The following is a 12,278-nucleotide window of genomic DNA, read 5'->3' on the forward strand; positions in this document are numbered from 1 at the left end:
TAATATATAAAAAATGACTTTTTTTTATAAAAAAATTCATTCACTTTAAAATAACTTACTATCATATAAATATTTTTTATTAATTAATTTTTTTGAATATCTCAAATAATAGAAAGTATGAAAAATATTTTGAATAAAACGCTTAATTAGACACAAATTTTTTGAATAAAACGCTTAACATTTTATAATTTTTATACAATATTGCAGTAAATAAATTATAATATTATATATAAAAATGAATATTTAATAAAATTTAAGGAGAGCAGTGCAGTAGCGTTAGAAAAACCGATAATATATAAAATAGAAATGAAATTATTATGGTTTGGGGCAGAGATCGCGTTAAAGATAAGTCATAAATTTAAGGTTAACACACGAGTTTGAAAGGAAGGATGTGGTTGAAAAGGATGTGCACAAAAAGATGGAAGACAGCCAAACAGGCGGGTCCAAAAGGAATTTTCATTTCATATGATATGACCAAAACAAGTCAACAGCCACCGATGATGTTGACATATATGTCTTAATTAACCATTCCCTGCTTCCTAGCTTTTTACAAAATTAAGTCATGTTTGCCTTCCAAGTAATTTAATGTCTAATAATCACTTCTCAGATTAATTTTTTATATTAATAAAATCTTTTTTTTTCCAAATCGGGAGAAAAGTATAACCTTAATTCATTATCTCAAGTAGAAAGTTATACATATATTGGCTAAAAAATTTAAAGACAAATCAAAATTCAATCTATTTGTTCAAAAAAACAAATTACTGATTTATTATTATTAAATTTAAATGGGTAAACTGTAATTTGGTCCCTCTGGTTTAGTGAAATATAACCTTTCATCCCTCTGTTTTAAAAAACCTTTAATTTAGTCATTATGATTTTAAAAAATTATGCGTTTAGTTCCTCCCGTTAGATTTTCAGTTAAATCACCGTTAGTCTTAATTAAAAGACTAAAATACCCATCATTAATATAATTCTGTAACTTGCTCTAACCTGCTCTCCAATTCGATTTATCAAAGCAAACGAGAAACAGAAGGTGGAGCTCCATTTCTCTGACCCATCTAGATCTGTCGAACCTCATCTCTATTCGTCAATCTGTCGAACCTAGCTCATCTCTATTCGGCAATCTGTCGAACCTAGCTCATCTCTATTCGTCAATCTGTCAAACCTCATCTCTATTCGGCAATCTGTTGCACCTCATCTCTATTCGGCAATCTGTTGCACCTCATCTCTATTCGGCAAAGCCGTGGCGCTTATCTTATAAAGATCAATCTTAGGTAATATATATATGAATTACTTGGTTAAATATAGTAAATATTAGGGTTTTGGGTTTTTTTATGATTTAGGGTGTTGGGCATTTTTATGATTTGGGGATTAGGGTTAGGGTTTTACGCTATGATTAGGTTTTTGACGATTTAGGGATTAGGGTTACCTTTTTTACAATTTGTGTTTTATTATTAATGTTTTATTTTTTTGGTTATTTGACAGAAATGGTGGGTTCATTATATGAATTGGTCCTGCACTTTGAGAAGGAGGTTGTCATTGTGCGAAATGTTAACCCAGATATGTATTCATACTTTAGTCTATTATCAGATTGCCATAAGGCATTTAGGATTAAATCTGACTTTATGGATATTATTTCTAGTTGTGGAATACATGTTAAAGGGGATGATGATGTGAATAAATTGTTTGAAAAGTATGCTGATAATCCTGTGATAAAAATGAATTGCTATGAGAAACATTATGCATTATCTGTGATTACTGATGGGCCCTTGAAGTTTGTTTTGGAGACAGAATCTGGTAGGAAAAGTGAACCTCCACCTTTCAAGCCCTTCTGGTTAAAGCAATATGAGATGAAAGAAAAGTGCAATAGTGAAAAATGTGAAAGTAGTAAGGAGAAAGAAAAGATTATTTTGGAAGTTGAGGATAGTGAGGGGAATTCTGAAAATGATGCAAATGAATTTATAAATGAGACTGTTTATGATGATTTTGTATTTGTGGAGGAAAGAAATGATGGAGATCAAACTGTTCATAAAAATAATACATCTAAATCACCTGCAAGTGACTTTGTAGAGGTACCCGTGACGGCTCAATCTGAAATACTAGTTGATGGGGATGGAGGCACTAATTGTAACATGGGCAGTGGTAGAAATGAAAATAGGGGCAGTGGTAAGGATAGAGTCAGAGTAAGTGTAAAAGGCAGAGGAAGGGGCTTAGCTAGGGGCTTAGCTAGGGGCAGGGGTAATGGGAGAGGCAATTTTAGTGTAAGAGGCAGAGGAAGGGGCTTAACTAGGGGCAGGGATAAGGGTAGTGGAAATAATTTGGAGTCTGCTGATGCTAGTGGCAGTGGAATAACTAAGGGTACTAAGAATGGCAAGGGCAAATGTACAGAATCAGAAATGAGTGAGAGTGAAAATGAATATCAATTTGAGTCCTCTGATGGCAGTGATTGTACAAAAACTGTTGGAATTGATGAATTAGATGAGATTAGTAGTGATAGTCATGTAGATTCAGAAGTTGAGTTAAATGAAATGGATATTGCTAAGGATAGTGATGGATTGAGCAACTTAGAGTCAGAAGCTTCAATAGATTCATCATCATCAGATAGTGACAGTGCACCAGACCAGAAGAATCATTTGCATGGATTTTACAATAATCCATTTACATATAATGGTGAAGGTGAGATCCAATTTGAGATTGGTCAATGTTTTGTTGATGCTTCTGCCTTGAGGAATGCTTTACGAGATTATGCTATTAAGGGGGGTTATGTTATTAGAAGGAAAAAAAATGATTTGAAAAGGGTTACAGCTATATGTGCCACCGCTGGTTGTCCATGGAGAGTACATGCATCAGTGATACCAGATGGTAGAACATTTATGATTAAAACAATGGCAAGTGATCATACATGTATTAGGGCAATGGGTGATAAAAATGCAAATGCAAATTCTAAGTGGGTTGCAGGTAAACTAATGGATGCCTTATCAGCAGATGGTGATATGTCTTATGACTTAATGCGTCATGAACTTGTGAAAGAATGGGGAGTTGAGGTGAGTCAATGGAATTTATACAAAGCTAAAGCAAGAGCTAGATTGCAAAATGAAGGCAGTCACAGAGATAGTTATAAGATTTTAGAAGAATATGTGAAGGAGCTACAAAGGCATAATCCAGGAACTTTTGTCAAATTTCAGTTTGGAGATAGGCTTTCAGATAATGATCCAAAAGTATTTAAGAGGATGTTTTTGTCTTTTAAACCAATTATAGATGGCTTTAAAGCTGGATGTAGACCATTTATAGGTGTTGATGGTTGCCACTTGAAAGGTCCATTTGGAGGTATTTTGCTATCAGCTATATCACTTGATGGTGATAAAGGTGTGATTCCTTTAGCTATTGCAATTGTGGAGATTGAGTGTGGTGCAAGTTGGGATTTTTTCTTTGATTGCTTGAAAACCTGCATTGGTCCAGAAGATGATGAAACACCTCTGACATTCATGAGTGACAGACAAAAGGTATTACTATCAGAACCATTTATACTTTTATTTTTCTGTTAAAAAATTATTTATACTTTTATTTTTCTGTTAACAAAATTATTTATACTTTTATTTTTCTGTTAACAAAATTATGTGTTTAATACTTTTTTTCTTAAATAGGGACTTATTCAAGCTGTCAATAATTGGTTTCCTGAGGCATGTCATAGATTTTGTGCTAGACATATGTTCAACAACTTTAAGAAGCAATATCCTGGACTTGGTCTAAAACAAGAATTTTGGAATGCTGCTAGAGCCACACATGGATATGAGTTCTGGGAGGCAATGAAAAGGATTAAAAGGGTTAAGGATGGGGAGCCATTTGACTGGTTATTGAAGGTACCCATGAGCCAATGGAGTAGACACATGTTTTGGCCAGAAGCAAAATCAGAGCATTTAACCAATAACATGACAGAATCATTTAATGCATGGATTGGAAAAATTAGAGGGTTGCCAATTGTGAAACTGTTAGATGCATTTAGACAAAAATGCATGGTCAGACTCCAGAAGAGATATGCCAATGGGACTTCATGGGAAGGTAAGATCACTCCTAATGCTCGCAAGACAATTAATTCAATCATCAAGCAAGGGAAAAATTGTAGGTTATTGCCATGTAGAAATGATGAATTTGAAGTCACTGAGGGTAATCTGAAATTTGCTGTAAAGCTTCAGGAAAAAAAATGCTATTGCAAATGGTAGGACATAAGTGGATTGCCTTGCAAACATGCAGCCTTGTGTATTGGATACATGCGTCAAGATATTGAGGATTATTGCCATTATTACTATTATATTTCAACATATGTGAAGGTTTATGAAGGGGTTATTCACCCAATGCCACAAGCCAATTACAGTATACAAGATGAGTCTCAATACATTATGCCACCACTTTTGAAAAGGTTACCTGGAAGGCCTAGAAAAGCAAGGAAGAGGGAAGAAGGTGAAGCTGCTCCATCAAATGTAAGGACCAAATCAAAGACAACTAGATGTGCCACATGTAAGCAACTAGGGCATAATAAAAGGACTTGCCAAAGGGCACCTATTAAGGAGAATGTAAGTATTTGTGGATATTATTTTTTAGATCATATATTGAATAAATTAATTTAATCTCTTTTTTTTTGTAACAGAGAAAAGGCAGTTCATCTAACATACATGGGAGACATATCTGAGATGCCACAAGTAATGAAGATTTTGGAAGATGCAGATACTACCAATACCCTTCAAGATTTTGGAAGCTAGTTTTCTATGGACAATATTGATGTTGTACTTTTGTATTTTTGTAATTATGGGTACAGGTAGTCCTGGTAAATATGATAAATTTTTGAGTTTTTTGGAGTATATATGGGTACAGACTTTTGGAAGCTTATGATAATTTTAGGATATGCAGAAAAAAGTTATAGTTATGATCTTTGTACTTGGGCAGTGAATGGGCAAACTTTGATATTGTACTCACTAATTATAATAATATGATATTTGTTTTAGACAACTCATTTATGAGCTAATTATGTCAGCAATCTTATTATCAATTTCATAGCAATTTTTGTTTTGCCCAATTTGGATACTAGTAATTTAGTCATGAATTAAGCCCCCAGATTAATAAGTTTACAATCAATTTAGTCCCTGCATTTGCAATGTTAACATACCTTTACCCCCTATATTTTCATATTTCATAGTAAATAGTCCCTCAATAATTTAAATTCAATACATATTACTCCTTTAATAATAAATTATACAACCATTCAGTCCATCTAACATTTCAGATTTTGTAATTGCCAATAATTTTAGATCTAAACAATATTGATTCAACCAATTTACACAAACACATGAAAGCTCAGAATGTATAAAATACTGTTTTTTTTTTTTTTTTGTTATTTGACAGAAATGGTGACTTCATTATCTGAATTGGTCCTGCACTTTGAGAAGGAGGCAAACACATGAAAACTAAGAATGTATAAAATAGTAATCATCATTCATAGTAGCTTGCATTGCATCAGATTTACGTACTACAAAATATTAACTCATCAGTTATAATATATCAGATTAACTTACACCCAAACTAACCCACTATCTATGAAACTTAAGATTTCATTAACCCACATCCAACCCAAAATAACCCACAATCTATGAAACTTAAGATTTCATTAACCCACATCCAACCCAAAATAACCCACAATCTATGAAACTTAAGATTTCATTAACCACATCCAACTACTTCAACAACCTACCCATTTTCATCCATTTACTTACACCCAAAATAACCCCAAGAAGCAAATACTGCAAAATCTATTACACAGATCTCATTCTCCCCCCAATGAGAACGAGAATGAGAAGAAAAATAAAGACTATTAACACCAATACAATAACTAAGATAGTCTTTGTAAAACCCATCATATTCTCCATATCTTCCATCTTCATTATCATCTTTCGATTCTCATCTTGTACAATAAACATATCTTCTTTTATATCAGCCAACTCTCGCCCAAGATTTCTTTGCCTCGGCCCGACTTCCCCTGTCTTTGCACTTGCTGGAAACCTCGATGCCAGTATACACCATCCCAGGAACGAGCCACATACGTTGTTGCGACAAGCATAATACAAGCAGTTCTTGTTCCTTTCCGATTCAGAAATCCTCACAGCAGCCCTAATGCCACACTTGCAATTCTTATTCAGATATCTTCCCTTCCATCTGCCGCTGGTATTGGGTGAGCAACTGGTGACCGACATCCTTCAATAATTTGTCTGTGCAGTAGCTTTTCCTCATTCTTAAATAGCCCCTTATTCTGTAATTGGAGGGAAAAGATATCATTCTTCCCGCTAGTTAAAGGGCAATCTTGGAATTTTTTATTTAATTTTCTGTTGACCAACTTATAAATTGAAGATTAACGGTGATTTAACCGAAAATCTAACGGGAGGGACTAAACGCATAATTTTTTAAAATTACAGTGACTAAATTAAAGGTTTTTTAAAACAGAGGGACGAAAGGTTGTATTTTACTAAATCAGAGGGACTAAATTACAGTTTACCCAATTTAAATTAATAAATTTTAAAAATTAAATGATTTAAAAAATTATAATAAAAATTAAAATAAAAAATAAAATTTACTTATGTGAATATGAATGTCGTAAGCAGCCAAGTCACCAACCCATAAAACCTGCATTACATGTAAAAATAGTCATTCAATAAAGTCAAAATTTTATCTGATTATATTGGTTTTTTTTTTTTTAAATATTAAGAAAGGTTGAAATAGAATTTTATATTAATATAATTTATAATTATTTTTTGACTGTCTTTAATAAATAATGTTGACCCCTTTTTTACTTGTAAAGTTGGACACTCCATTTGCTAAAATTTAATCAACTCGTGAACTGATTTCAAAATTCAATCACTATCAAACTATTAGTTATTGTCAATTCAACCAAAGGCATGTTTTTCAATATCTCATACCATATCTATAACTAATTACGAAATATTTGAATTAATTCAAATAATTTTTAAATTTATTTTTTAAATAATTTATTTAAATTATTTAATAATTTTATACGAAATATTATATATAATTTTTTTAAATTATTTAATAATTTTATATTATTTATTATATATAATTTTAATTTTCCGTACTTCGTTGATCTTAGATTTTTTTCCCCAAACGAGTGGCCAATCTCAAATTAAAATTGCTCAAAGGTTAAATTTATACATAACTAATATAGTAAGAAATTAAATATATCCAATTTTAAATTCAATCTTTATCGTTGTAAATTTAATTATTAATATTTTATTTTTATTAATAAAATAATCTATTTATTTACTGTTTATTTTTATTTAATAGATCAATTCCTTGATAATAATTTATAAATTTAAAAAAACTGATCTCCTATATCTATTAATTTTCAATATCTTATATTTTAAAAATATTAAAATAAAAATTAAATAAAGAATATAGGCACAAATTGTGTCTAAATTGAAGCTCAAAAAACCTTTCTTTCATATTCAACTTCCATCCTATTGATTTAATTTTCTAATTTAAACAACGCAAAAAGAAATTGCTAGATCCTTTATAAAATTTTCTATTTTATTATCCTTTTTAAAATATAAGATATTAAAATTTATTAAATATGAAAAATTAATTTATGAAATTAAACCTTTAGAGATTAATTAATATTCAACTTGCTTCCTGATTTAATTTTTTTAATTTAAGTAAGGCAAAAAGAAATTACTATATTCTTTATAATTTTTTAAAAATATAAGATATTAAAATTTATTAAACAAATAAAATTTAATTATAATATTTAGAGATTAATTTATAAAAATATGTAAATATGAACTAGGTATTACGAAGGACTAATTAAATTTAAAATTATAAAAACTAACTTACAGATTTTATTAAATATTAAAGATTTTTTAAATTGTATTTTTAAGCAACATTTAATAACATTTGAAAAAGTTTCATTTTGGTAACTAACTATAAAATACAATTTTTTTTTCAAAAAGGAAACGACGTCGCACTTGTAAAAGGGCATAATAAATATTTTTTTAATTTTCCTTTCAATTATATATACATTTTAAATTTGACCTAAGTAATATGTTTAATTTAATGATAATTGAATAAATTTATACAATAATTCTTCAAATTTAATTAAGATAATGAGTCCACCACTTAATTAAAACGCTTTGCCGTCTTGAAGGGGACATCACTGTACGTAGTTTACAATTTAATAAGGTTGAAAATTTCAAACTAAAGAAGTCATGAGTTCACACTTTATTAAGATGAAGCTGCTTATTTTACAGAATTAAAAAAACTGAAGGAAAATGGAATTTGGATTAATCAACAAGGATTACCCACATGCATATGCAATAATTACTATTAAAAAAATTATTAATTTATTCAATTTAATAATTTTTTTTTAATGCATTCGAATATATATATTTATTGAATATAATTTTGATAGAAATGTATATTAATATAAAATTTTAAAATCGACTACTGCGAAAAATTCCATTTTTCGCAATTTTAAAGGTGGTAGCTCATTTATTTGGGAGAACAGAGTCAAATGCCATAAAAACTTCTTACAAATCTCTTTCCCGTTAATAGTTAACTCTGTCCACCGCTTATAAATAGCTGGCTCTCCTCTCTTCTTTGCCTTACTCCAAAACACTAGCCAGCTTCAGAATTCACCAGTATTCCCTACTAGAGAATTCCAGTTTCTTTTCGTTCGACATTGTTTGTACAGTTTTTAACCCGCTAGCTTTGTACAGAAACAAAAATGGTGAGTGGCCAGCTTTTGTCTAAGCTTGCAACCAATGAAGGACATGGAGAAAACTCGCCTTACTTCGATGGATGGAAAGCCTATGATAAGAACCCATTTCACCCTACTGACAATCCTGACGGCGTCATCCAAATGGGTCTTGCAGAAAATCAGGTTTGCTTGTGTTTCAGTCACGTATATGTATCTGAACTCTCTGCATGTGTGTGAGAACATGCACCTAAGCTCTGGAGATGGGAGACTAATTAGATTTGATTTCTTAATCTTTTTGTAGCTTTCCTTTGATCTGATCAGAGATTGGATTAAGCAACATCCTGAAGCTTCCATTTGTACTGCTGAAGGAGTTGATAAGTTGAAGGACATTGCCAACTTCCAGGATTATCACGGCTTGCGGGAATTTAGACAGGTACTGTACTCTAATTTCCAGAACTTGTCGTGTGCAAGAAATAGTGATAACTTAACATGCATTCATTGAGTTTAATCAACATTAATATCTGTTATTTTTTCCCAGGCTATTGCCAAGTTTATGGGGATGGTTAGAGGCGGCAGGGTAACTTTTGATCCTGATCGCGTAGTCATGGGTGGAGGAGCCACCGGAGCTAACGAGCTGATAATGTTCTGCTTGGCAAATCCTGGGGATGCTTTCCTCGTTCCCTCACCTTACTATCCAGCGTATGAATTCTATTCCAGCCTTCTTACGATATACTATTCATTCTTAATGCGTCTTTCATAAAAATATTAAAAACATTTATGGAAATACTATAAATTATTTGATCAACTACATCTAGGATTAAGAGATTTGTCGAACCAATTGTATTATAACAACATGCTATTGGACTTTTGAAGTTGGTTCTTGCACGATTGGCAAACCTTTCCTCACCGACTTAAGATAGGTCAACTTGACTAAGTCATTTCTGGAATTTTCAGTGTGTTGGGTCAGAAACAAATTCAAAATGGGGTTTGATTGCAGATATATGTTTGATTTTGCCTAGTTAAAATGGGTATTTGTTATGCTTATTCTCGTAAAATGAAGATTTTATTATCCTTAATTAATAACTTATTAAGAGTTAAAGACAAATCCAATGTAGTAATGAGAAGTCATCAAGTAGACTTTTGCTGCCAATTAAGACCATTCAAAGAGAGACTTTCATATGATCTAAACGTTCAAACCAAGGAAATTGCTAAAGAGATACAGCTGGACATACACATGTAGATTATTTTCCTTTTTCATGCAATCTTAGACCACCATATATATATATATTAAATATTTTCAAATTTCTGACATTTTTGCAGATTTGATCGTGATCTGACATGGCGAACAGGCGTTCAGATTATTCCAGTTGACTGCTACAGCTCCAACAATTTCCAGATAACAAAGGCTGCACTTGAAGCAGCATATGATAAAGCCCAAGATGCCGGTATTAATGTCAAGGGCTTAATCGTAGCCAACCCATCGAATCCACTGGGCACCATCTTAGACAGTGAGACCCTAAAAGACCTGGTGAGCTTCATCAACGAAAGAAACATTCACTTAGTCGTCGACGAAATATATGCAGCTACCATCTTCAGGTCCCCTACCTTCATAAGCGTCGCTGAGATTATCCAAGAGATGGATTGCAACCACGATCTTATCCACATCGTTTATAGCTTGTCTAAGGACATGGGACTCCCCGGCTTCAGAGTTGGCATCGTTTATTCCTATAACGATGATGTCGTGAGCTGCGCACGCAAGATGTCGAGCTTTGGGTTAGTGTCCTCGCAGACTCAATATTTGCTGGCTCCAATGCTCTCGGATGAGGAGTTTGTGAAGAATTTTCTTGCAGAGAGCTCGAGAAGGCTAAACAAAAGGCACAGTATGTTCACAAAGGGGCTGGAACAAGTAGGGATCAGTTGTTTAAAAGGCAATGCTGGTCTTTATGTTTGGATGGACTTGCGCCATCTTATTAAAGAACCAACTTTTGAAGGGGAAATGGCTTTGTGGAGGGTGATTATTAACCAAGTGAAGCTCAATGTTTCTCCGGGCTCTTCTTTTCATTGTAAGGAGGCTGGTTGGTTCAGGGTTTGCATCGCTAATATGGACGATCAAACTGTGGAAACTGCACTGAAAAGGATACGGGCATTTGTGTGTAAGGGAAAGGAAGAAGAAGAAATGCCAACCAAGAATAAGAAGCGATGGCAGAAAAATCTCCGACTCAGCTTCTCAGCTCGAAGATTTGAAGAAGGAGTCATGTCGCCACACATGATGTCTCCTAACTCCCCAATTCCTCACTCGCCGCTTGTTCGTGCTAAATAGATGGCATGCACATAATATATAATAATCTTGATTAATCTCTCTGGCCAGTTCTTGGATAATATTGCTAATTTATTCATTATATCTTTTATTAAATTCCCATTAATTAGTTTGGAAGCTGTTAGCTTTTTTGTGGGAATATTAATGTTTTCTCATGGATAGGAACCAGCAAGTCATTTATCATGTTTAGCTGACTAAATGAATGGAGAGAGATATAAAACTATGTATTTTTGTTCTCTTCTTTTTTCGTATTAGAAGGAAAAGAAATTAATAAGTCTTTTTATTTTATTTTTTTTAAATAGGAATTAAGAGAGTAGAATATCAGATCTCTCAATTTATTCAAACGTGTTTATCACAAAACTAAATATGTGAGTATAACACATCATGATAATGACATATAATTAGTGATGAAATTATGACTTAACTAACCATTCAAATTTTAAATTAGAAATAAATTACGAGCTAAAAGCATACCTAACTTGCAATTGTCATGGATGACTCAAATAGAAATAAATTACAAGTCTTGGATAAGATCTCAAACATAATTATCATCATACGTGTTGAAAGATCTTGAAACTAGAGGTATATATCATATATCTTCCTCTTTTATATTTGTCATTTTTAAGCAGACAGTGGCAATTATAATGGAACAAGCAACTGGGCTGTGTTACTCATGGAAAATGGAAGAGAAGATCAATATGTGACTGCCGACACACGTGGAACATCGGATGTTTCGTTGTCTGTTTCGTGAACCGACCAATGCAATTGTTCGTGCAGGTCAATTCTAAGGCCTCTTCGTTTGCCATGTTGAAATAGACTTTTACCGGAGAAATATTTATAATTGTTACACGTCAAAAGAGTTCGTACAACGGCGGTGGTGGATTTAACAAGTGGCGGAACCACACAACGGCGGTGGTAGTATCAAATTCTCGCGTTTACCGGTAAGTGTGAAATAAGAAAAATTTTCTTACATGCAAGTGAAAAATATTAGTATGAGTACGTTATATAATAGTAAGAATAAAATTATTAAATAATTTAATTAATTATTTTGAATTGAGTGAAAAGTTAATTTAAAAGTTATTTAGACTAGTTTAGATCGGACCGTTTCAATTTATATGAGAGTCACTCTCGATTAGACAATTTGTACAAAATCAGTGGACCTATAAAGAAAGAGTTACAATATTCGAGGGTGCAATTCTAATTTAACAA

At 32.3% G+C, this 12,278-nt stretch overlaps 2 protein-coding genes across 2 annotated transcripts; both read left to right on the forward strand.

Annotated features, from left to right (window-relative positions):
• Positions 1-1,153: 1,153 nt before the first annotated feature.
• LOC122723638 lies at positions 1,154-4,961 on the forward strand. Its single transcript, XM_043956446.1, has 3 exons — positions 1,154-1,274; positions 1,486-3,503; positions 3,645-4,961. Exons 2-3 carry the CDS (start codon positions 1,488-1,490, stop codon positions 4,218-4,220), a joined length of 2,592 nt encoding a protein of 863 aa, XP_043812381.1. The 5' UTR covers positions 1,154-1,274; positions 1,486-1,487; the 3' UTR covers positions 4,221-4,961.
• A 3,635-nt stretch (positions 4,962-8,596) lies between these two features.
• Positions 8,597-11,304, forward strand: LOC110615063 (1-aminocyclopropane-1-carboxylate synthase 1). The gene is made up of 4 exons (XM_021756769.2): positions 8,597-8,935; positions 9,054-9,185; positions 9,291-9,451; positions 10,073-11,304. The coding sequence occupies exons 1-4, from the start codon at positions 8,780-8,782 to the stop codon at positions 11,070-11,072; spliced, it is 1,449 nt and encodes a 482-aa protein (XP_021612461.1). The 5' UTR covers positions 8,597-8,779; the 3' UTR covers positions 11,073-11,304.
• The last annotated feature ends 974 nt before the right edge of the window (positions 11,305-12,278 follow it).

The sequence above is a fragment of the Manihot esculenta genome, chromosome 5, assembly GCF_001659605.2.
Source record: "Manihot esculenta cultivar AM560-2 chromosome 5, M.esculenta_v8, whole genome shotgun sequence".
Taxonomy (NCBI): Eukaryota; Viridiplantae; Streptophyta; class Magnoliopsida; order Malpighiales; family Euphorbiaceae; genus Manihot; species Manihot esculenta.